Genomic DNA, 23506 nt, shown 5'->3' on the forward strand with positions numbered 1-23506 from the left:
CCCCCCGCCCCAGCGGCGCTGGGCGGCCCGGGGCGCCCCTCGGGGCCCGCCTCGACCCCTGGCCTCGGAGCAGCCCCCGCGCGGGTCCAGCGCTACCCGCGGGCCGCGACCTCCGGCGCGCACACGGGCGGGACCCCGGTGGGAAGGGGGGATCCGCGGGGGGCGCGCCCCCCCCGTCCTGCCGCGCTGCCGGGAGAGCGGAGAGGGGAGCGGGCGCCGGAGCAAGTCCAGCGTGGAGTCCAGTCCGCGTTTTGCGGGTGCGCGGGAGCGATCGGGGCGGAGGGGGCGATGGCTGCCGGCGCTGGCTGGCTCGCTCGCTCGCTCATGCCATGCTGGGCCAGCGCGGCTCCGGCAGACGTGTGTTTACCCATATCCGGGTTAGGGAGGAAAGGAGGAGAAAAAAAAAAGTTTCATTTAAACCTGAACAAAAAAACTTTCAACATGAAATCACACAGCGGGAACGGGCACGTACCGTAAGACGTTCTTACCATTTCTAACCTCAACCACGGACTCGGGGAGGGAAATCGCTGTAACTCGGTGCGTGCGGAGCGGTCCGCAGGGGATACTCTGGCTCAGTCAAGTCCCTGCCCCGGCCGTTCCTCCTTTTGCCCCTCTCTTCTTCCTCCCCCCACCTCTCTGCTCGCCCACCTTTTTTGAGAGTGGGGGTAGATTTTTTTTATTTTTCATTTTTTTTAATTTTTTTTTTTTTTTTAATAGTTATCAGCACCAATTTCTCCGGACTCGCAATGTTGCGATGATCATGGCCGCGCAAGTCGCAGCGGCTCCCGCGGGTGCGAACAACAGCAAGGGCAAAGCCCCGAGCCTGCCGGGCGGCCTGGGCCCGGAGCGGGGCCCGGGGGGGGCCGGGGCTCCCGGGCCGGGCCCTGCGCTGGGGGTCGGCGAGGGGAGTCTGGCCGGCGGCAGCAGCGTGAATAATTTAGATCACCATCACCACCACCACCACCGCAGCGAGCCACCGAACATGGCCAATAACGCGGCTCCCGCCGCTGCCGCCGGTAACAACAACGCCAGCGGCGGCGGCGGCGGCTCCTCCTCGGAGCCGGCTCTGAAGGAAGGTGGAAGCTCCTCGGCGTTATCTTCATCTTCTTCGTCTTCTTCTTCCTCCTCCTCCTCCTCCTCCTCCAACCCGGGCTCGGCTATGGAGACGGGGCTGCTCCCCAACCACAAGCTGAAGAGCGTCGGAGGCGATCACCCCGCCGCGCCGCCCCACCACCACCATGCCCACCACCCGCATCACCATGCCCACCACCACCATGCCCACCACCCGCACCACCACCACCATGCACTACAGCAGCAGCTAAATCAATTCCCGCCGCCGCCGCCGCCGCAGCAGCCGCCGCCTCAGCACCATCCCGTGCAGAATAACAACAGCAGCCTCGGCGGCGGCGGCAGCGGCAGCAACAACAACGGCGGTGGCGGTGGCGGCGCTGCTCAGCCCAGTGCAGACATGGAGCAGCAGCAACATGGAGGAAAAGACAGTGTTTTGGGCGCTCAGGCCGAGCCCCCCCAGCAGCCGCAGCAAATGCTGAATAAAAGCGCCGACGAGGAGGAGATGCCCAGCAAGATGGGCGAGCCCATCGGCGGCCGCTACGACCACCCCGGCTTGGGACCCCTGGGCGGACAGCAGCAGCCCCAGCAGCCGCCCCCGAGTGCTGGGAGCGGCGGCGGCGGCCTCGGCGGCGGCGGCGGCGGCGGGAGCGGGGGAGGCGGCGGCGGCCCCTCCGCGGTGGGTGTCTCGGAGTTCAATAGCTATTATGGCAACCCTGCCCCTGCCCCTGCCAGCAGCGCTACGGCGAGCCGCGCCGGGCCTTGCTTTGATCAACATGGCGGACAACAAAGCCCCGGGATGGGGATAATGCACCCCACGGCGGCCCCCAACAGCATGGACCCCCTGCAGAACTCCCACGAAGGGTACCCCAACAGCCAGTACAACCACTACCCGGGCTACGGCCGCGGCCCCGGCGGCGGCGGCGCAGGCGGCGGCGGCAGCGCGGGAGCCGTAGCGGCGGCGGCGGCGGCGGCGGCCGCTGGGGCAGGCGGCGGCGGCGGCTACGGGGGCTCCGCGGCGGGCTACGGGGTGCTGAGCTCCCCGCGGCAGCCCGGCGGCGGCATGATGATGGGCCCCGGCGGCGGGGCCGGCCTCGGCAAGGCTGGTGCCGGCGCGGCGGCGGCCGGCGGCTTCGCGCGGTTCTCCGGGCAGAACCAGCACCCGTCCGGGGCCACCCCTACCTTGAACCAGCTGCTCACGTCCCCCAGCCCCATGATGCGGAGCTACGGCAGCAGCTACCCCGACTACAGCAGCCCTAGCGCCCCGCCGCAGCCCCAGCCCCAGGCAGCGGCGGCCGCCCCGGGAAGCCAGCAGGCAGCAGCGGGCATGGGTATGGGCAAGGACATGGGCGCCCAGTACGGAGCGGCAAACCCGGCCTGGGCAGCGGCACAACAAAGGAACCACCCGGCGATGAGTCCCGGGAACACCGGGCAGGCCATCAGCAGGACCCAGGTAACTCCCCGCGCTCGGTTAATGGACGGCTGGTGCCTCCGTGTCGCTCGTGTCGGGCTCTTAGTTTCTTTATAATTCACTTTTTTTCTCCCTTCCCCCCTCGTCCCCCATCCCTCTCTTTTTTCCTTTATTTTTTTCTCTTCCCCCCAACCCCCCCTTCTTCGGGCTAGTTCTGCCCATCGCTGCCTCCGTAGCGAGTGTGAGCAGCGCACAATGCGCGGCCCCGCTGGGGCTGGAGGCACCGGAGTGCGGTTTTCGCTACCGAAATTAGGTTGTTCTCAGACCCAATTAGTATTTGCCCCCACCACTTTGAAACAGCGTCGGACGGACGCAGGGCCCGGAGGACAAGCAGCTCGGGACGGACGGGGGCGGGGGTTGGATTTTGTAACCGGAGTGTCGGACGCGGGGGGCTCCCGGGGGATAACGTCCATTATCTTTCACGGGGCCTTTTTTTTTTTTTTTTCTTTTTCTCCTCCTCCTTTTTTCTTCTCTCTTTACCCGGTATTTTTTTTTTTCTTTTTCCGAGCAGAACGAGTTGCGCCGTTGCGCGCTCTTAGCAAATTAGTTTGTCACTGATTGGAGTTACCGCAGTGAGATCCACGTAACGCGGCCGCGCTCCTTTCCCTGTGGGAAGAGCGCGCGCGTGTGTGTGCGCGCGTGTGCGCCCAGTCCGCGCGGGGCGCCCCGGCCCGGTGACCTGCCCGGGACTCTCCCGCCGCCAGGAGCGCGCTCCGGTGCGCGGGCGCGTAACAGCGCTTCGCTTGTCCGCAAACAGACGCGGAAAAAAAAAAAAAAAAAAAAAAAAAGAAAAAAAAAAAAAAGAAAGAAGGAAAAGTCCTTGGCGTCAGCAAAGGGGCGCGGGCACAGGAGCGGGCCGCCGCGCCCCCCCTCCCCCCCGCGCCCCTCTGCCCCAGCCCCGGTAACTCCGGCGATGGATCGATGGATCCGATCGATAGACAGGCGCGATGATCGCGGGGCGGCGGGTGCGGCGCAGCGCCTTTCCGGGGCGGCGCGGTGCGGGAGGAATGCCGGCTGCCGGGCGCGACCCTTGGAGGAGCGTCCGGGTCTCCTCCGCCCGCCAGGTTGGGAATTTGAATTGTGGAGGTAAACTGGCTGCAACCGTCTCCCGACAGCTGCCTCCGAGTTGACATCTAATCTGCCATCTGATTGGCTCCGCGCGCGCCATTGGGCACCTCGCGCCGCTGATGTAAATAGAGGCGCTGGAGCGGCGCAGGCACAGGAGCCCCCGCCGCAAACAACGCCGGCACCGCCGGGGGCAGGGGGCACCGGCACCGCTGCTCGGGCACCTTCCCCCCTCCGTCCCCCCATTCACTCTGGTTACACTGCGTGGTTTTCCTGGGCATTGACTTTATCTATCTATCTATCTATCTATCTATCTATCTATCTATCTATCTATCTATCTTATTTGTTTTAGATTTTTAATTCCGCGCTAATTGGTGGCGGTAGGGGAAGTATCTTGTAATAACAGTGCATTTGGACGAGGATTCGGGTTTTTCGCATCACGCTGGTGCTTTCTTAAAAAAAAAAAAAAAAAAAAAAAGAAAAACAACAAAACCCCCAAGCATTTTGTAATGTTGCAGGTTACGGATATTATGCAGGGGATTAGGTCTTTATTAAAAAAAAATAATCCCAATACTAATTTCATCTATTTGCTTGATGCCTAACCTGTGCATGCCTCTTAAAAATGCCGTGTTTGCATGTAAGCTGCTGTAGGTGAGAAAACGCCGTGTATTGTACAAAGAAGGGAAGAAGGAGCCTCTCTGCCAGAGGTTACGTTTATTTCAGCTCTGCGACGAATCCAGATACTCGGGGAAAACGTGCTTTTGCGTTTGAATTGTGGTTAGAATACTTCAAGAAGCATCAGGAGTTGTTGATGTCATTTTTCTACACAAGTGTGAGATTAGGGTTGAATTCTCAGTAGGAAGGTGAATTGTGTTAAATGGAGTAGTGCATTAGAATTTTATGGGTTTCTTTTCCCTTCAACAAGATCTTTCTATTAAGAACTGTTAAATCTTTTAATAGCTTTTAACAGCAAGGTCTGACAGGAACAAATGCAGGTGTATGCTTTTGGGGACTTCCAACGGCTGGATCTTTATGTTAAGTAATGAACAGAAGCTGGAGAAATCACCGCTTAATATTACAAACGGTGTATTAATCCTGAAAATATAATAGAAACCCTGGATGGGCTGACTGGGTGTGTGTTTGTCTATTTCCAACAGATCGCTCCTGTCATGTTTTTAGTTTTTATTCCATTTTCTTTCTGTTTCTTCCAGGGAAATAAGATTTTTTTTTTGGTGTTAGTTTTTACCTTTTTTAATTTGCAATGGTAAAAGGATCAGTGGAAGCCATAAGGTAATGAGGGCTTGCATGCATAACCTTTCGGAATTACTTTAAAAATATTTGCATTGTCTCCTTTTAAACACAGGTAGTTAAGAATTTCTGGCTTTAAAAGCTAGGAAAACCGTTGTCAGATGTAGTCCATGCTAGTTCAGAGTGCTGTTTCTTCATGGCAGAAATTGCTTAAAGTATTTATTTTTATTACAGGAGTGAGAGTAAATTCATTATATCCTCAGTGTAACCCTTAGAAATACTTCCTTATATTTATGGGTTTACATTCTCTCTTACAGATTTCTTTTTTCTTCTTTTTTTTTTTGTTTTATTTTTGTACCATAAGGATTAGTATGCAGCCTAGAAAGAATAGTCTGGCAAGACTACAATTTCTTTGATTATTTTTCAAGTCATTATTATTTTTTTCCTAAAAGTAATTGTTATAAAGGCAAGACATCAGTGTTATTTATAATACGATTTTTCTATCTAACCAGTAAGTGACTAAGATAAGAAATTTTCTTAGTTCTAAAAATTAATACTTTTTAGTGTATAAAATGGGTTGTGTCAAATTAAAAATACTTACCATTAACTTACAGAACACAGGTTTATAAATAAATAAATATTTATTTTTGATTCCTGTGTGTCAATCACCCTGTGTGTTGTATAATTAAGTAGACAAAATGGTTTGCTTTTTGAAAGAAAAAACTGGAATATTTCAGTCCAGAATTTGAATAGGGGGCTTCTCTTTTTTTTTTTTTTTTTAAAATAATCATCTGTGTGTGTACTCTCTATATGTGTATACACATATTAGAATATGCTCACTCGTCATGTGTCTTTGCAAAGCAGATGTTGATTGGCCCCTACGCCTATAAGGAACTATTGTGCTCTGAACAGAGAAAAAGAACCGACAGCAGGCTACAACATCTGAGATGCTTGTTCAGAAAATTCTGGCCTCAGCATGGGTAATTTTTGTAAAATGCGGAGCTGTGGCTCTAAACTGACTTCTGTGTTTGTCCAGCCTATTAAATTATTTAAGAAAATTTGGCTTCTATTTCATTTAATTACCTTCCCTAATTGTGAGACATGATGTAAGCTTGCAAAAGAGGCCTCTTTTTTCTAAAGAACTGCACATTTTCAAAGCAGGTGGATATTGCTCACACGGATACATTGATTTGATGGTAGGGAAGTTGTGTGATGCTAGTACAATACTTTGTCGTTCAGGTCTTTTGATTATTGATTAATCCTTGGCAGTGTACAGATATTTAGAGTCCTGAGGCTCCTTTTATTTTTCACTTCTGATTTGCACTGCAGTAGCTTAACACATTAGCTGGCCTCTCTGTGTGTGCTTTATATAAATCTTTCTCCTTTGTGCACGTGTAAGATGTACATACACCTACACAGCAGGAGAGAACCTGTGTCTTTTCAGGAGTACCTGTATAGCATAAGGTATACAGCAAGTTTTAAAACCAAAAATCAGTTGAGCTGCTCTGAGTTTGTGTATAATTTGTTTTGCACAGGAGAAACTCTGAATATGCCTGATTCTGCAGCTCTTTTTATGCCAAATAGATTGTCCGTATTGGGAGTTCTGGCCAAGTCAGGGCTGCAGAATCATGTCCTGTGCCTGAAAGCCATTAAACGACTGTTAGTGTGGTGAATAGATTCTTGATGTCTCAATGGGAGAATAAAATATATTTTTCCCTGTGCATTTTCAAATAAACAGTTTAGTATTCACATAGCTTCTATTTAGAAGTAGCAAATAGCAATATTCACAGTTAGTAGCATCTATATATATATTACGACCATATATTTGACACTTTGTGGTTTGGTGTTCAGTTATTGGTTTCTGTAGTAGTGCTTATGCCTACATGTTGAACAGCAGGACCCTGTGTATGAGATACAATAAAGAAAGAGATGCTAACCCGTCTACTCTATTACTGCTTCCATCATGTAAGGATTCTGCAACTAAGCAGTCAATTACTGTCTTTTTGACATTCTGATCTGAATCTGTGGTGATGAAAACTAAGGCTTTTAATCCATTGCTAAATTTTCTAATTACATATGTAAAATAACATTTTTGAAATTACTGAACACGGTCTGTTAGGTGATGCTGGTTCATTCTGAATTAGTATCTTTGTTAAAACAAGATGAAATTTGTGCAATGAAAACAAGTAGCTACTGTAGGTCTCCCTCTTTCTTTTGCGCTTCAAATATTTTATTGCAGATATTTTGACGTTCTCATTGTTAGCGTGAGAATGGCAGTAGTTTATTTATCCTTATGTCCTTAAGATTGTACCTGTGCCCTAACTAGTACATATCAGTACTTTTTCAAAATGTGCCATTTATCAGGAGGCTTTGAAGATTCTCTGTGGATATGTAAAGTAGTATTGCCACACTCGCTGTGCATGCATGCTCAAGGCTGCAGAATTCAGTAGCATGTGTTTGTGGTAGGCTAACTTGCTAGAATATATTTTAGAATTGTGATTATTAAGGTACTTGGGAAAAAAACTTTTTTCCTTTCAATTTTGGGGCTATTTACATAGTGTTAAATATATGTTTTGGTACGATTGAATGAGGACTTTAATTAAACTTAAATTAGAAGTATACCTTAGTGGTTTTCAAATTTGTTTTGAAAACTGGTAATAGAAAAGTGCTGCTAAGCGGTGTTGTTTTTGTATTACTTGGTGCTGAGAGAAGCAAATAAATGTAATATATGAAAATCTTGTAGAGCCAATCATATTAGAGTAAAATTTATTTTAAGGAAGCCTTACGTGCTTATAAATTTAAAATTATTTTTAAGGAAACCTGAAAAGTTTCTGTACGTCTGATGTATATTTTGCCATTCAGCTCATAATGTTATCCTTTTACTGTTTCTATTGCCCAGTTGTACCTATTCATGCTCAGTTTCACACACAAATGCTGATGTGCTGGCAGAGTGTTGCAGTGTTTGTGTTGCAGGTGGGCTGGAGGATTTCCGTTGTACTTCCATTTCTGAGTGTGGCATCCAGTGATCCACCAGGAACATGTCAGTGCCAAAAAAACCAAACCCATCGAGGTTGGTGTTCTACTGCAGTCGAGGAGTACCTATGTAAATCTGTGAACAGTGGGGACAGTAGATGGCTAATTTGTATAGGATTGGTCTTAATTACCTTTATTTTCTCAGTAACAATATTCCAAGTACATTTGGGTTTTTTTCACTGTTTTTTTGGTGTACCTTGGACTGGAGGGAGAAGTGATTCTTCCTGTTGTACAGGGTGGGGAAAATGAGGCACATAACATCCACTTTGCTTCAGACGGGCACACCTTAGCACAACTGAAGACAGAGATCTTTTGGAAATAGCTGGGGTCTTGATGCCATAAACTCTAGCTTTTGAATAAATCCAGTTTTACCGTGAACACATTCTGTTGTGGGAGAACTTAAGCTTTACAGGCATCTATTCAGGCAAGTGAGAAGACAAATAACTGAGTGAAACAAGGGATTTGTCTGCTGTGTCAGTACAGCCACTTTAAAGTAAAGGCACCATAATCTAAAATTTCGGTATTCCTTGCACTGTGTTGTCATTATGTACGCAATGTCATCTGTATAAAAGCATTAGATTTCTCATAGAAATTAAACTCTGAGGAAAATTTAGTTGAACGAGTGCCCAGGAGCTTAGCTGGTGTTGCAGAACTTGCTTTCTGATGAGTATTATGCACAAAGCACCAGTATGTGCTTGGGGGAGGGAGGTGGCATGTGTGCAGGGGTGCATGCACAGGCTTCCTTACTACTAAGTCCGGTTGTTTTATCTGGCAGATACATGGTCTTCAGTTTTTGAATGAACAGATTTGATGCAGAAATCACAATTGTTGTGTCTTGTTTAAAGATTGCTTTTCATATGGGAATTGTTCTTACTGCAGATATGAAGTACCTTTTTAGCCAACTTTGTATTCTCAATATAGGATGCTTACTTCATCTGAAGGTACGTGCAGCTGGTTTGGAAATTGTGAAACTTAAGGTCATTATCCTGATGCTTTTATAAAAATTTTTAATTTATTAAAATTATTCGTTTATCAAAACCAATATGAAATCTATGTAAAAGTTTTTGGCAGGTATGATTTGAAAGGGTGTTGATATATTATGCATTTATACTCTGTGTGCAGTTGAAACATTAGTTTCCTTGTAAGCTAACAAATCCAAGTCATGAGGCTGCTGAATTTCTGAATGGGTAGCGGCCAATTCAATTTGTGGATGTTAACCAGAGTTTGATGGTTCTGCAATGTGTGTGTGAGGAATTGCTTTCAGTAGACGTATCAGTGTGTGATCTACTTGCATTATACTTTTTGCATTTGAGTCATGGTGGGTTTAGTAACTACATCAGAAGGGCTAAGCATGTGTAGAAGTTTGTAATCTATTTATTAGTTTCCTTTCTCCAGTTTCAAGAACTATTTGTTAATCTTTTGCACCTGAACTTGCACGATTGCCAAATAGTGTTCTGCCTTTAAGAATTCACTGCTGTGCCTTGTCTTTAAGAATTCACGGCAATGCCCTGTCTTCTTCCCTGTATGTTGTAGCTTTTTCAGATTTGAAAAGATACTGAATTTAGGTTTGTGATCTAGTAATTGTTTATGAAGACATCCATCTGAGTGATAGGCCCTCTGACACTTCATCTGTATGGCTGTGTCACTGATCTCCCCTGCCACCCTCATCAATCTCTTTCTGACCATTTGAGAGTGGGGAAGGAATATTCTGTTAATCTTTTTTTTCCTTTTTTTTTTTTAATTAAGAAATTAGATGTACATGGGATTTTTTTTTTGTTACTAAAAAAAGGATAATCATGAAAATGGGAAAAAACTCTTGATGTATAAACACCCTTTTTTTTTTTTGGCAGGGGAAATGATGTGTTACTGATAGGGTCTTGTAAGCTTCTACTTTAAATTTTTACACTCGGGATTTTTTCTTTGTTTGGTATTTATTTTAGGTATCTACCCAGTTGAAAAATAAATTTTGGTAGCAGGGGTTTCTCTTGGATGTGATTCTGCTAAGTTACTGAATCGGTTTATTTGCCCTTTAAAGACCATGTGGTCAGATTCACTTTGAAGTTCTGTTGTTGTAGCTACATAGTTAAAGTTCAGGGCATTAATTGCATCCTTGACTAATAGCTGTTGTGGCAAACCCCTTTGCATTTAGCTTACCATTGGGGTGGTAGTGTATCTGCAGTGGCAAAATAACAGCCTTTATAAGTAATCTCTCCTGAGGGGTTTACAGGTATGGCTGTTAAGATAGAGGTATCTTGCTGAGTTTTTAGGAAGGTAGATAGTTCCACAACGTGTTTTGGTCTTGTTTTAAAAGTGCAAAGAGGTCTGCTTTACGTGGCAAAGAGAGGGCTGTCTTGCTGTAGCAGTCCCTGGTACAGCTGGGTTTCACAGAAAGACCTGAAGTTTGAAGCATGGTTGTTCTGTGTTTGAGTAAAGAAAGGAAATCAGTTCAGAAAATCCCAAAAGGAGGGATCCTGTTTTAAAACATAATTGTAGTCGTGTGTGCCATTGCCAGTGTGGACATGGCTTAATTCACAGATTGATTGAAGTGGAATAGTGCCTTCTTTAAACAATCAGTGAATGGTAAGTAAATTATGTGACTTAAGGAAAATGACATTAGTAGAGAATTGGTGCAGGAATTCTTGATATCTGTCTGCTGGCTGCATGATCCAAAGGTAGCTGGTTTCACTGATGGATACCTTAGTTTCCCTATGTTAAAATAAGAATATTATTTGCCTTATTTGAGTTTGATGTGCAGTTTTAGTTACAGTGTAATGCAGAATGAATAGGCAACCTAAATACTTGTTATACCTGAAGGTGTCCAGTCTGCGCTGTACCTTCATCTGTTTGTTTGGATGGGATCTGAAACTAGGTGTTCCCAACATTGATCGTGTTATTTGGTTAGCTTGTCAGGCTTACTTGTTTGTAAGCAAGATACTGAAACATCATCTCTGAAAATTTCTTTTGAAAGCACAAGGACAGGATTTGTAGTTCTTAAATTTTATTCTTTTAAAGTTAAAAATAAAGATAGGGAGGTTTGTTTTGACAGCATCAAAGGAATATGCTGGTTTATTTGCAGCCTTTGATTTGGGTGGAATGTATGGAGTTCTGTATTTTTTTTTGTGTAGCAATTTATGTTGTGAATATTTTGGATTTTTTGTTTATATGAAATGGTAGTATTTATGTCTTACTTTCAGGCATGATTTATGAAAAATAACTGTGCTTTTGTGAATTTTTTTTTAATTTAGTGTTTCTTTGTTGCTTGAAATTCCCAAGTCAAGAAAAGCAAAGCATGTTCTTTAGAGCTGTTACTGTTTTAAGGTGTTTATGGATGGTCATAGATAGAGGCTATTTAAAGAAATATTTCTGGGAAAAACAGAGTTAGGTACATTTTGAGGCTGTTTTAGCTGTGTACCAGCAGTTGAAAAATAATTTTACTTGGCAGTTTTACTTATATTTGAAAGTCCTTCCTATAAACAGAAAGGTCGACTTCTGTGAGGCAGGTAACTTCTTGGTGTCCGGTGTTTAGTGGTCATGAAACGTGCTGGGAATACGTAGATGCCTGTTGGCTGTTTGTGCTGGAGCTGTGACTGACCGAGGCATTTCCCTGGCGGGGCACGGAGGTGTCGCCGGGGAAGGGAGGGAAGTGGAGGGAGGAAGAGGGGCCGGTGACAGCGTCTGTACAAGTTGCACACACGAAGCGAACTAGTTCGCTTGTGTGGCGTCACATGACCAAAATATTTTCCCCTTTTCCGCTGCCAGAAGCTATCTATTGCTTTTCAACAACCTCGCCGCTCGGGCAGCGGGCCAGGGCGTTCCTCCCGGCCGGCGGGATGCCCCGGCCCTCACCGGTGGGACCGGGAATTTTGGGAAATGTGTTTGTTTCGCTGCCTTTGGAAGGTTTTCTCTGCCTTCACATCTAAGAAACAACACTGTGTGGAGTATTTCTAGCATTTTAAGTGACACTTATTTTACATTTAAAATTGTATTTTTGCTGATAAAGAGATACTGTATTTGTATGTCTTATATGTTACATTGTGGGTTACAATGTATATTTTTTCTCTTAAATCCTGAAGCGCTAACATACAGCCCTTGTGTTAAGTGTCCCTCCACCCCCAGCCTGGCATAGAGCTGGTTTTCCTACTAACAAACTGTAGGAGCTAGTAATTCAGTGACATTTCTGAGATTTTTAACTTTCTATAGAACGATCTTTCTGTTGTTGAACATGTGGTATGCAAATACAGGGGGAAATAGTGCTACAGAGTATTTTGTTGTGGTTTTTTTTTAAGTATTAAAAACACATTTTGCTTTTCTAATAAACCCCATAACCAGACCTTTTAATGTTTTGATATAAATAGCAATTACACTAACTGAAACCCAACCACAACTAAAAAAATTCATTTAAAATCATTCAGAAGAAAGGTTCCCAACTTAATTGAGCTCTTCCTTTAAAGAGGAGGGACTGATTGGGCAGCATCCAAAGCAAAGTGTATTGCATTCTAGAACAATATTCTTGAAGTGCTCAAGGTGTTGGTGTAGTTGCCAACATTTAAAGATAAAGATTTTTCAAAGAATTAGCCAGGGATCTGAGAGCTACCACAGCCTAAGCTGTTGAGAGCTTTATATGTGAATGCTAGTAACAATTGGAAAATTTTCTGGATGAATTGAGACCCTTGAAAAATTTTAGATTAAGATACACAGACTGGTTGTCTCATATATTGGACTAGCATTTAGGGATTTGGTTGTTCACAAGAAACTTACCAAATGCAGCACTTTGAACAAGCAGTGAAGAGGGATTGTTTGTCCTAGGAAGACTTTGCGTAGCACCAGCATTCCTCCTTTTAGTTCTGCAGCTCATTTTAATAACAACAGTGACAATAACAGCACACTTTCTTATTATGAGGAAGGTTGAGGAGGGCCTGAGTAAGCTGTTACTTTGCTAGAGTGTGGTTGGCAGAATGTTGGATGCAGTCTTCTACTTTTTTAGAGATTCTAACATTATTATGTGTCAGCTCTATTGCATGATAGGGTTGTTCAATGGTCTTCCTCTGTATTTTCTCTTTCAGGGAGTGAGAGATTTATTTGTGGATTATTTGTGTCTGTTTAACTTCTTTCCTCGCCGAAGTTATAGTAGTCTGTTTTATGCAAACGTCATAGTCTTTTTTTGCTCCTTTGTCTTGTGATACTTATTCTTCCACCTTGAAATATTATCCTCAAATTCCTATCTTTCTTGGTTTTCAAATCACTGGAGTGATGAAAAAGCCATCTTTATTGTCTTCTGATATTTTGACAGTAGTGCGAGATTGATTAGTGTGACCGTTTATCAGAGAAAATAGCTTTTTAGTGACTCTGGTACCCATCCGTCCCTCTGACTTTGCTCTTCTGTCCTCCCAGTAGACAAAAGTTGTTGGGGAAAGAGTGGCAGCAGGGAAAGTGTCTTCACTAGCCAGCTTCCTGTGTAGACTCTCCTAGTGACCCGAGGTCAAGTTGCATTTAAAAAAAAAAAACAAACACCAAAAAAAACAACCAAGCAAGCCCTCAAATCCTGGCAAGACTTGGCAGTATAACAGTAAAACTCATACAAGTAGTTATCGATGGGTGATGGTGCTAGTATTTTTGTTTCAGATTCCTCTATTGCTGATCTTCTAAGTAATAGCAGACTTAAGAGAAAAGAGAGAAATAAACAAAGGAAACAGATCAGACCTGGAATGTAAATGTTGACGTGCATAATTTCTTTACTTTTTACCTGGCATGGCAAATGTGATTGAAAATATATTTATATTTGCCCAAAAGATATTTGAAAAGATGTCAGCATGAAAATTCAAGTATGGTGTTGCTGTACATGTGGAATGGGTAGAAAAGAGAGGAACTGAGGAGGAGGAATACTTTATATGTAGTTGTCTGTATTAAGTAGTGATGTGATGTGCTAGATGCAGTCCGTGCATTTTCATAGTACTTGATATTTCATTTAATAGATTTCCTTTTAATTCTTCTCAGAAGGTTGAGGTGTAGAGAGCTGCCAATGATGGTTGTTTGTTATTCTACCATGCCATATTTTATTTGAGGGGATGTATCTTGTTAAGACAGTGAATGAAGCCTGTTTAAAAAGTGAGTTAAGGTTCCATTGTTATAAGAAAATACCTTAGTAATTAAAAAAAGAGCTGAGGCCAATTTCTTCCTGCATGATAATCTCTAACTTCTGTTGCTTTGCCTCTAAGAAGACCTAGATGTTTATTTGCACCACCTTGAAAAATACCACCAGTGTCTGATTTACTTTCTTTGTTTCTTTTCTTTACTTCTGCTTTTTAACATTCAGTTTGGTTTTTTTCTTTTTATGGTGTTGATGTCTTCCTTGAAGAGATGGAGGAAGAAAGGAGGTTCTTAAAGGCTGCAGCTAGTCATGACATCATAATAGAAGGTTCAAATAATTGTGATTTCTGGTGACATTTTTACTTTCTTGAAATTCTTGATCTTACATGTAGTTGTCTGTCTTACTCGAGTAAGTTGTCACAGCTAGGGTGCCAGAAATAGGTGGAAATGTAATTTTCCTCCCAGAAGTGAGTTTATATATTTTGTTGTAAGCTGAAGAGACAATGAACATGAGGAGTATTTTTGGTTTTCACTTTTTTTTTTCCAAATGCATATCTGATACTGAGCATTCAGTAGCACGCTTTTATTTGTCATTTTAATGCTTGGGAATAAGCATTGAGTATTTTTTTAAATGGAATTCAGTCTGTATACATTGATCAGAAGGTCCAAGTGGGTATTCCTCAGAAAGACAGCTTTTTATTCTTTGTGCCTTGTGAGAATCATGGGCTGAAACAAAGAGCAAATTAGCAGGAGAAAGGCTGTAACACATAAACGCATAGGAAAGCATGTGCTGAACCAAATGGACATGTGCTTTTTGTGTAGATACCAAGCCAGAATTTCTCTAGGGAGAGATGAAGAAAACTTGAAAGCCTAATTTGTTTACTTCTACATTTTTCAGTAGCCTTTTGTTTCACTCTTTGGGCACTCTTTTATTGAGTTTTGTGTTGCAAAAAGATCCTACACCACAGGGTGAGTCTGATGGTTGTCTGAATCTAAGACTTCACTACTGCTGAAAAGACCAGTCCTGTCCTGCTGCTTCCCTTGTGTTGAGTCGCATCAGCTCGCTGATTTGCCTGAAAACTAATCCTGCCAAACAAGACTTGCAAATGTTTAGCTTTCAGCCAGATCATTGAGGTGATTTGACTTACAGCACAGAGGTAAGACAAGGGAGAATGTGGCCAGTTCAGCTAAGGGTGGGGATCAGGGCAGGACAGCCCCTTTTCCTGGTGGTAGAGGCTTGTATCAGCTTAACCTCCTCACCAGACTACATCTTGAGTGTAAAATTACTCTGTAAATAATGACAGACAATTTCTCAACATTTCTCTGGAGCAGGGAATCATTGTTATCCCTCTCTTAAAAGGAAAGAAACTGAGGCAGAGAGTAATTTTTTTTTCCAAAGTGATAATTATACAGAATGCATTGATTGTAGTGTCCAAATAAGCCCTGAGTATCTTTGAAATCTAAGATCTCAAGGGTGGAACTCATCTAACCATATGTACTGTAGGCATTTGTACCTGATCTTTTTGCATCTCTCTTGTGTAAAGAAACAGTCAGTTCTTGATGTGAATCATCTCATCCTAGAGTACATGTGTAGTGCAGGTCTAAAGAATTATACTCCTAAAGTTACATGTTTTTTCCCCTCACTCTAAAGAAAGTGTAAGCCTGTAAGCTCAGGTGTTGATGTTAAAAGGCAGGTGAAATTAATTCCTTCTACTATTTATAGTGTTTTCAAATCATACAGGCAAATGACTCCAGACTTGTGTTGGAATTCTGGACTAACTTTGCTTCCTCTCCTTGTTTTGCTGATCCATTGGAACTAATGGTTTTCATACCCATTTCCTGTTAAGCTTGATGCATTTCTGTTTTGTTGTCCTTTTTATAATATTCATTCAGTTTTTCCCACTGCTGTTTTTCTTTTGGTGCATTAAATTTTTGCATGTAAGAACTGTCAGTGTTGTTTGGTTTTTTCCAAGCATATTTGCAGACATGAGGCATACTGGCAAATTTAAAAATACCAGTATGGATTTCCAGATCAGTTGTCAAATTTAAAAATACCAGTATGAATTTCCAGATCAGTTGTCCTTCATGCTTAGGTATGCAATTTCCTCTGTACAGAGATGCAAGCTTTTGATTTGGAAATAGGGTAGCAGTTTTGTTGTGTAGATGCTGCTTCACGGTCCATTGAAAACTCTTCAGCCAGTGCTGGTACTTCAGCTGTGGGGAAGCGGGCATCTCTGGGAAGGAGCTTCCGTGCTGTGGTGATGCTCCTCACTGAGCACTGGTGCTCCTTGTTCCCCCACTAGTCTCTCCAGGAGGTCTCTCTGTGGGGCATTATACAGGGCAGCAAACCCAGTGAGCACTTTGGCAGTGCTGAGGGGCTGTGCTGAGCATGGGGAGGAAGGAAGGGGCAGCCTAGTCGAGGGATCTCTACCTCCAAGAGACACGGTGCCTGTGGAAGCAAACAGGGTGTGTTCGGATTGCTACAAATGTATCCCAAAACCAAGGTGAGGAAACCCGATGTTATACTGAGGAATTAAATTTTTCACGAGGACAAAAGAAAACACAGGGATGCCTGTCCTGCAGAGAGCTCATACTGGCAATGTCATTTTTTCAAAATAGTTAAAGAGGAAAAAACATTTTGCAAAAGAGATTTACCTGTGCATCTTGAAAAATGGGTGCCATAATCCTTAATTATCTCTAGGTTCACTTAATCTTTCTTAGTAAAGTGTTTAAAATACCCAAACTGAGGTATTATTGCTATTAATTTCTCTGGCATATTTGTGACAGGACATCAGTGCTTTCCACTTTTTGGAGGCTGGTGCAGCGATTTTTGTTGGCGCTCTTTTAAGGGATCTTTCTCACAAATAATGAACAATTTATTTGGCTTAAGCTTGAGTTTTGGAGCTGGGTGTCTTCTGAAAAGTTGCTTGTTTTCAAAAGATTCTGAAGAGTCTTTTGTAGTTTTAAAGTTTGTATCTTTAAGTATCTTTTTCAGTTCTCTGTTATAGTTTGAAGTTCAACTAGTGGCATGATTTTCAGATGTACTTTTTTCCCCCAGTGTGTTCGAGAGGAGGAGGAGAAGGAAGCATGGCTTCCTCAAAGGTTGACTGAAATGTTTTAAATTCTGTAGCAAATGAGGTGAGAATGAAATTGTCAAAAGGATAGAGACTAAATTACTGAAGCACTTGACTGTTTAAAGTGGCTGGGGATGTACTGTAAAAGGTGCGAGTCTAACAGTCAAATGTGTAAGCAGCACCTTATTCCTTCCTTGTACCTGATTTCTCACCACTTGATTTACATGGTGAGAGCCTAAATCAGTGTGGGAGATATCGCAGCCATTCTCAAAGTGTTAGTTTATGATGCTCCCACCAGAAGAATTATCTATTACCATATAGGATAGCAGAGAGAAAAGCATTTTCAGGGAAGATTAATTGAAGTAATTCATCACTTTAAAATGGAGAGGATTCATCAAACAAAAATAAAAGCTAAGTCTTTTATGCACCTCTATTGGAATTTGATAGCCATTTGTTTTGCTAGAAAATATATGTGGACTGGGCATCTAGTGCTTGTCTACACAGTACAACTATGTGCTATAATTATATGCTATAATTATACCAATATAACTCCCTATGGAGACACTCTTATACCAGAATAAGAGTTTTCATGGTTTATTTTATTCTGCTTCCAAACCACATAAGCTTAAGTGGGAAGGGGTACTCTTATACTGGAGAAAGTTTCCACACTGAGCTAGTTATATTGGTATAATTATGCTTTTTTTTCCTTTAGCGTAGACAAGTCCCTAGTGCCTTTTCGGCTTTGAACTTTAGTTAAGAATTTCTTGGTTGTGATAAGTGTCTAAGCATTTTTATAATATATTTTATAGTATATTTTTATAATGGGACTTGGGTATTTAAACCAATTACTTAGGCCAATTAACAGCTTCCTGGGTTGTGGATAACAATAGGGTATCAAAAGGGATCAGAATTCATGTTCCTAGCTGCTTGGATATATGTGCATTTTTTCACCCTCTGTGATTATACTAGTACACAGTGTAAAGCACAACAGGTGGAATAGTCTGTGATTGTCTAATGTGTGCTGTGTTGGACACTTTTTGTCTCCTGTTTCTCATTATTCCTTGAGTTTTGTTGTGCTGTGGCTCTAATTGCGTGTATCTCTATGGATCACAGAGAGAAGCTTCCTTGATGAAGTTGAAAAAACTGCTTCCAAAAGTGTTTGGAGAATTGCTGAAATTTATTGATCTCACACAAGACAGTTAAGACCATAATAGACTTACTAGGAACAAGTTGTACAAGGAGCAACTCAAACTGGATGCAGAGGGAGGGGAAGGTGCAGGTACCCTCCTGGTATGTGATGTAGTCAGAGGAGAGTGACGATGTGTAGAAGGTATGTTTGGTAGGGGTGATCTCTCTTGCCTGGTTCAGTCAAAGGTGGGTGCCTAGAGAGAGGTATTTATATGGATGGTGCTTTGAATTTGGCCATCTTCTCTGCTTCTCTTCTACCGGTATCTCCTTTGCAGCACATCTTATCCTTGCATTCACACCTCTCTAAAAATAGGAATATGTAAACGTTTTTTACAGTATTTAGCTCGGTTAGAGTATGGTGCTAATAACACCAAGGTTGTGGGTTTGATCCTTGCATGGGCCATTCACTTAAGAGTTGGACTCCATAATCCTTGAGGGTCCCTTCCAAATCAGAATATTCTGTGATTCTGTATTTTAGCAGTTTCTGCAAATATCAACATAAATTCCTTAGAAACAGTTTTTCTTATGTATCTTTTTTACTCCTTGTGAAATGACGTGTTTGAAAAACATACATCTTTTTGTCCTCTTAATTTTCTCTTATCAATGTATCTGGTGTGTTTGTAGTGTTATAGTGTCCTTGTTATCTCATTGTGCTAGACATTGAGGATTATGACTTCAAATTTTGCAGAAATGGGAGAAACCATAGAATAAAATAGAGGTGATAACCTCCAAATCGCAGAAAAGCAGGGCTGGAAGGGACATCAAGAGGTCATTTAATCTGTCCTTCTGTTCTGAGACAGGATAAGATAGACCTAATATTCATGGCAGGTGTTGATAGTAGTAACAGACTTTGGTGCAAGCTAAACTTGACATGGAATTGATGTGAGAGAATACATAGATTCATTGAGGATTATTTAAAGTTCAAGCTATTTCTGTTTTTTGGAAACTTAACGGTTTCTGTCAGTATCGTCTAATGAGGTTTGTATATGTTTGAGTGTAATGCTCATTTTTAATTTTATCTGATGGTCTGTTGTTCAGGTGTATTTCTTCCTGAAATGATTATTTTTTTGTGTTGTCTTTGTAACCAGTGTCTGATTTTCTTTGACATTGAGCATTTAGTTTAAAAATGTATAGCATTTCCTTTTCAAATTTGACTGTATTTCAAGTTTGTAATCAGTTTCAGTTTTCCTTTTTTTGTTCAATTTCTTTTTGTGTGAAAGAGCTTAGCAAAAAAACTGTGGGTAGGACTGTAGAAGTGAGAAAGGAAAGAATGTGTTCAAGAAATAATAGTACTTGGCAGAAGAGCTGGGTTTAGCTGAAATGCCAGGTTAGATATGAGGTGAATAGTGTGGCTTTAAGTAAAGATCTATATTCTTTGAAGAATAAAAGTGATGTATGTTTCAGAATTTTACACATGGTGTCTGCAGCTCTTTAATCCTAAATTGAAGCTTGCAAATGAGTGTCAGATGAATAACATCTTTCTAAATTGAACAATACCTAAAATTTGAGTTTCAGATACTCTGTTGATAAAACGAACCTTTGGGTTTGTTTGCTCCGTTTTGCCTTTTGGTTATATCAGCTGAGAAACATCTGTCTTTGGTGCTAAATGACCTCTTCTGACTGGGCCAAGTAATTTTGACAGAATGAACTGTCTTCAGCCCTCAGCAGCTGCAGGAAGGTGCTGATGTAAGTTACCGCCTTGGAGAAGGGAGGAAGTTTAGATGTAAATATACTCAAATGGCTATTGCCCCCAGAAATATCTTGCTCAGATTTACAGAAAAGATTCCCAGTACCTCTGCTCCTTTAGTGTTAATGAAGGCAGTGATTTCCTTTTCTTTTCTTCCCATTTAATCTGATTGTTAATTTTATTTCTGTTCTAGATTTGATAATTTTAGGAAGTTGAGAATACTCTATTTTGGGTTGTGCCTAAAGGGGGCTCATTAATCCTGAAGATCCTCTCTAATAAATAAGGAAGTTTCTTTGAAGTGCATTTGGAAAGCTGTGGTGGTGGTTTTGCATGATGGCTGATGTGGGCTCTCTTAAGGATTGGGAAATAAGAGGTGGGCATAGAAGTGGAAAGAAGCCAAGAGTTTTCAGGCAGGTAGAATTTGAAAATATAATGGTTTCTGCTGTGGGAGAGGGGAGGCAATTCTATGAATATAGCATAATCAGGTTTCCCGTTAAATGATGTTTTTTGGATGAGAAATACTGAAAAAGTGGATCAGCTCTCCTGCTTTCATATTTCTCAAACCAGATACATCTCACATGTTGATTTTTAATTTAATTTTAAATGGTGTGATATTAAAAGAAAATTATGATCATATATTGAAAACACATGCTGCCTTTGTGTAGAAACTGAAAGTTTTGGATAGAAGTTGTACTAAAACCTCACATTGAATTCTGAATATTGTACATAATCTGTTGCAGAGGTGTTCATGCCCATGATTAATCCTACTTCTCTGCTTCTGCACTTACTGTGTGTTATGTGCACGTGCTTGTGCTGAGATGCTCTGGGACATTTCATAGTCTTGCTGGTGTTTGTGGAAGAATTTGTCCTGTTTGTAGTGATTGTGAAAAGAGCAGTGAAGACTTAGCGACTTCTGTCGCTTTTGAGTGAGAAGTAGGTGAAGGCACTAGGGGTTAAACCAGAATTCAACCTGTTTTAAACCCAGGTCTGATTTTTTTTTTTTTCCCCTGAGTAGCCCAGAATGATCTCAAGATATGTTTTTGGAGGTCTCTTCTGTAGAGTTCTTTGGAAGTCATTCCCAAATCTCTGCAAAATTTTGTTTGTTTAAAATCTGTGGATATTTATTATCTGAGCTGATAATATTTTTAAATCAGCGTAGCTTTTAAATTATGGTAAAAAAATTATATTGCTTACAAAATATCTTTGTGTAAATACACATATGTCAATCAATCTTTTTTTTTGTTGTTGTAGAAATTAAAATTTAAAAAGATGAATAGGTCTCTTAATACTTTGAGTTTTTGGCTTGCTATGTTTGTTTCGGTACAGCTGCTACACGCTAAGTGCACTAGTAATTCTAGAATTACTTGCAGGGTGTTCTTACCACCACCACCTTTGAAGAGAAATTTACAACTCCTTTAGTATTTGTCCTTTTAATTCCAAAATCCAGATGAAGCCTCATCCCATGAGTGTTATTTTGCTGTTGCAATGTAATCTTTTTCAGATGACACATGATTTAGTTGGAAACAAATTAGCAGCTATGCATGCCTAAAGAAAGCAATTTAATAAACAAGATTTTTGTAAGACCTAATCAGAATTGTAAAATGATACTTGAGAATCAGTTACATTGTACAAAAGAGCGGGTGTGAATGCAGGCACATGTGTGAATTCATGGTTTCTAGTCACATTGTTCCCTCAAGTAATACAAAGATTTTGACCTTAAGTTTACTGTTTCTTCAAATCAATAATGAAAATTTCCACTCAGAACTGTAGTTTGCTCTGGTGATTGATTTTAATCAAAATTCTGTTGCTCCCGTTCCACAATATGGGTGTGTAGTCCCAGATTCTTTTATCTATTTGTAGTTGACCCTTGGACTGAGCTGACACTGCTAGTATGTCTCTAACTGGGACACTGGATTTTTGTGATGTTCAACTCACATGATACAGAGATTCTTATGGAACAATGATTAAAAAAATGAAGTGATTAGTTTTCAGGTAACTATTAAAATTTTGCATTATTTACAACCAAGCTTTTTCAACCTCTACAGGAAATGGTTTTAATGTAGAAAATATGTTACAAGAGAAGAAATTTCTTGGCCCTTGAAGAAGTGACAAGTCTTCTGTTATAGCTAAGTTTGCTTTCCAGTTATCCTGATCCTATATATATCCTTTAGGAATTTTGTATATATTGGCTTTAGCCAGAGGCTTTCCCGTGTTTTCTTATTTTTAATTATGACAGTTTTTTACGTAACTTAAAAAAAAATATATCAGGCTTGAAAAGAGAAAATGCTATGAACCTAGAAACCAACGAATACAGAAAATCAGTGCTTCACACTTCTTTTTAGTGTCGCGGTCTGCTATCTCATGTGAGTAAGGTGACTTTTTCTAACCTTCTTCTCTTCCTGATGTGGCAGAAGGATATAACTTTTAAAACTCTGGCAACTGTTTCTCAGTGTGGGCAGAACTTTCTGAACCTCCCTTAGTTGTAATTTCATGTTGTGGCCGTAGAAAAGGAAAACAACTATCTACTTTTTTTTGGCCTGGTGGAGTTTTCCATTCCGTTATCCTTTTGTGCCTCTTTATTCCTGTAACCTGCAGATTTTTTAAATGGTGATTGTTTTAGTATCCCCCTGTCCATGTCTCCCCCCTCCCCGATTTTATTCATCATGAACTTGGACACCTGCAAAAAGTGAACAAAATTGCATAAAGCCACTGCAGTGGAAGAGCACTTTGCAGAGAGGAGTGGAAGATAATATTTGACAGCAGTCAGGGTTGAGAGTAAGAGGTAGGGGCGTAGGAAGAGAAGAGTGTTTTCTAGAGTATCTGCTAGATTCCAGTGTTCTCTGATTTATTCTGGAATTGCATTCTGGTGAGGTCAATTACAAATACCAGCAGTAAGTATAATTCAGTTTTTGAATAGTTGTCATTTGCTTTTTTTTTTTTTTTTTGTAATAGTGTAATCTCAAAGCACAGCTTAGAAATTTTAAATATGCTTCCTTCAGGAGCGCCTGATGAAATCTAGTATATAAGGTTGAATTTGAGCAGTTGAGGGGGCTTCTTTTTGATCTTATCTTAGAAATAGGTGATTTTTTTTCAAAGACATTAATACTGTTCCAAGTGATCTAGCAGAAATTTAAGGCATTTCTTTTTTTTTTTTTCTTTTTAAGATGTTTTCAGGCACCTTTTTCCTCTTGAAAGTAGGTTTCTGAAAGTTTAGAGTACCTTCTTACAGCCTATGATGCAATTTCTGCTTTTTAGAACCTTCTAGAGGTTTGGGTTTTTCTCCCTTAGCCTACTCGCTCTGACTCCTAGTCTTGTTTCTTGTTGATAATAACTGACATCAATCTTCCCAAAGTCTTCATGTCTCTTTCCCTGTTAAAAGTGCATGTAATACTTGTTGTTATGAGAATGAAAACCCAGTCACAGAAAGGTGAAGTGTTGTGCTCGTGTTTGCATAGCAGGTCAGCTGCTGAGCCAGGAATAGAAGTCCTGTCTTATGACTCAGTGCCCTAACCACTGGCTGTGCCACCTCTCTGGAGCACTGGTCTTTTCCAAGAATATAGTAGCAATGGGCTATAGAAGTAACTA

The 23506-nt window shown here is 41.8% G+C and overlaps 1 protein-coding gene and 1 long non-coding RNA gene across 2 annotated transcripts in view; both read left to right on the forward strand.

Annotated features, from left to right (window-relative positions):
* Nucleotides 1-295: 295 nt before the first annotated feature.
* The window catches only part of ARID1B (AT-rich interaction domain 1B), a 323963-nt gene continuing 300752 nt past the window's right edge, over nt 296-23506 (forward strand). Inside the window, 1 exon segment of the mRNA XM_032684303.1 lies at nt 296-2521. Within this exon segment, the coding sequence (XP_032540194.1) occupies nt 755-2521 (1767 nt within the window). The 5' untranslated portion in view covers nt 296-754.
* LOC116785091 lies at nt 3632-22647 on the forward strand. Its single transcript, XR_004356376.1, has 3 exons — nt 3632-4255; nt 4407-4411; nt 22637-22647. It is a non-coding gene; the product is annotated as an uncharacterized LOC116785091 (long non-coding RNA).

This window comes from Chiroxiphia lanceolata, chromosome 3 (assembly GCF_009829145.1).
Source record: "Chiroxiphia lanceolata isolate bChiLan1 chromosome 3, bChiLan1.pri, whole genome shotgun sequence".
NCBI classification, from domain to species: domain Eukaryota; kingdom Metazoa; phylum Chordata; class Aves; order Passeriformes; family Pipridae; genus Chiroxiphia; species Chiroxiphia lanceolata.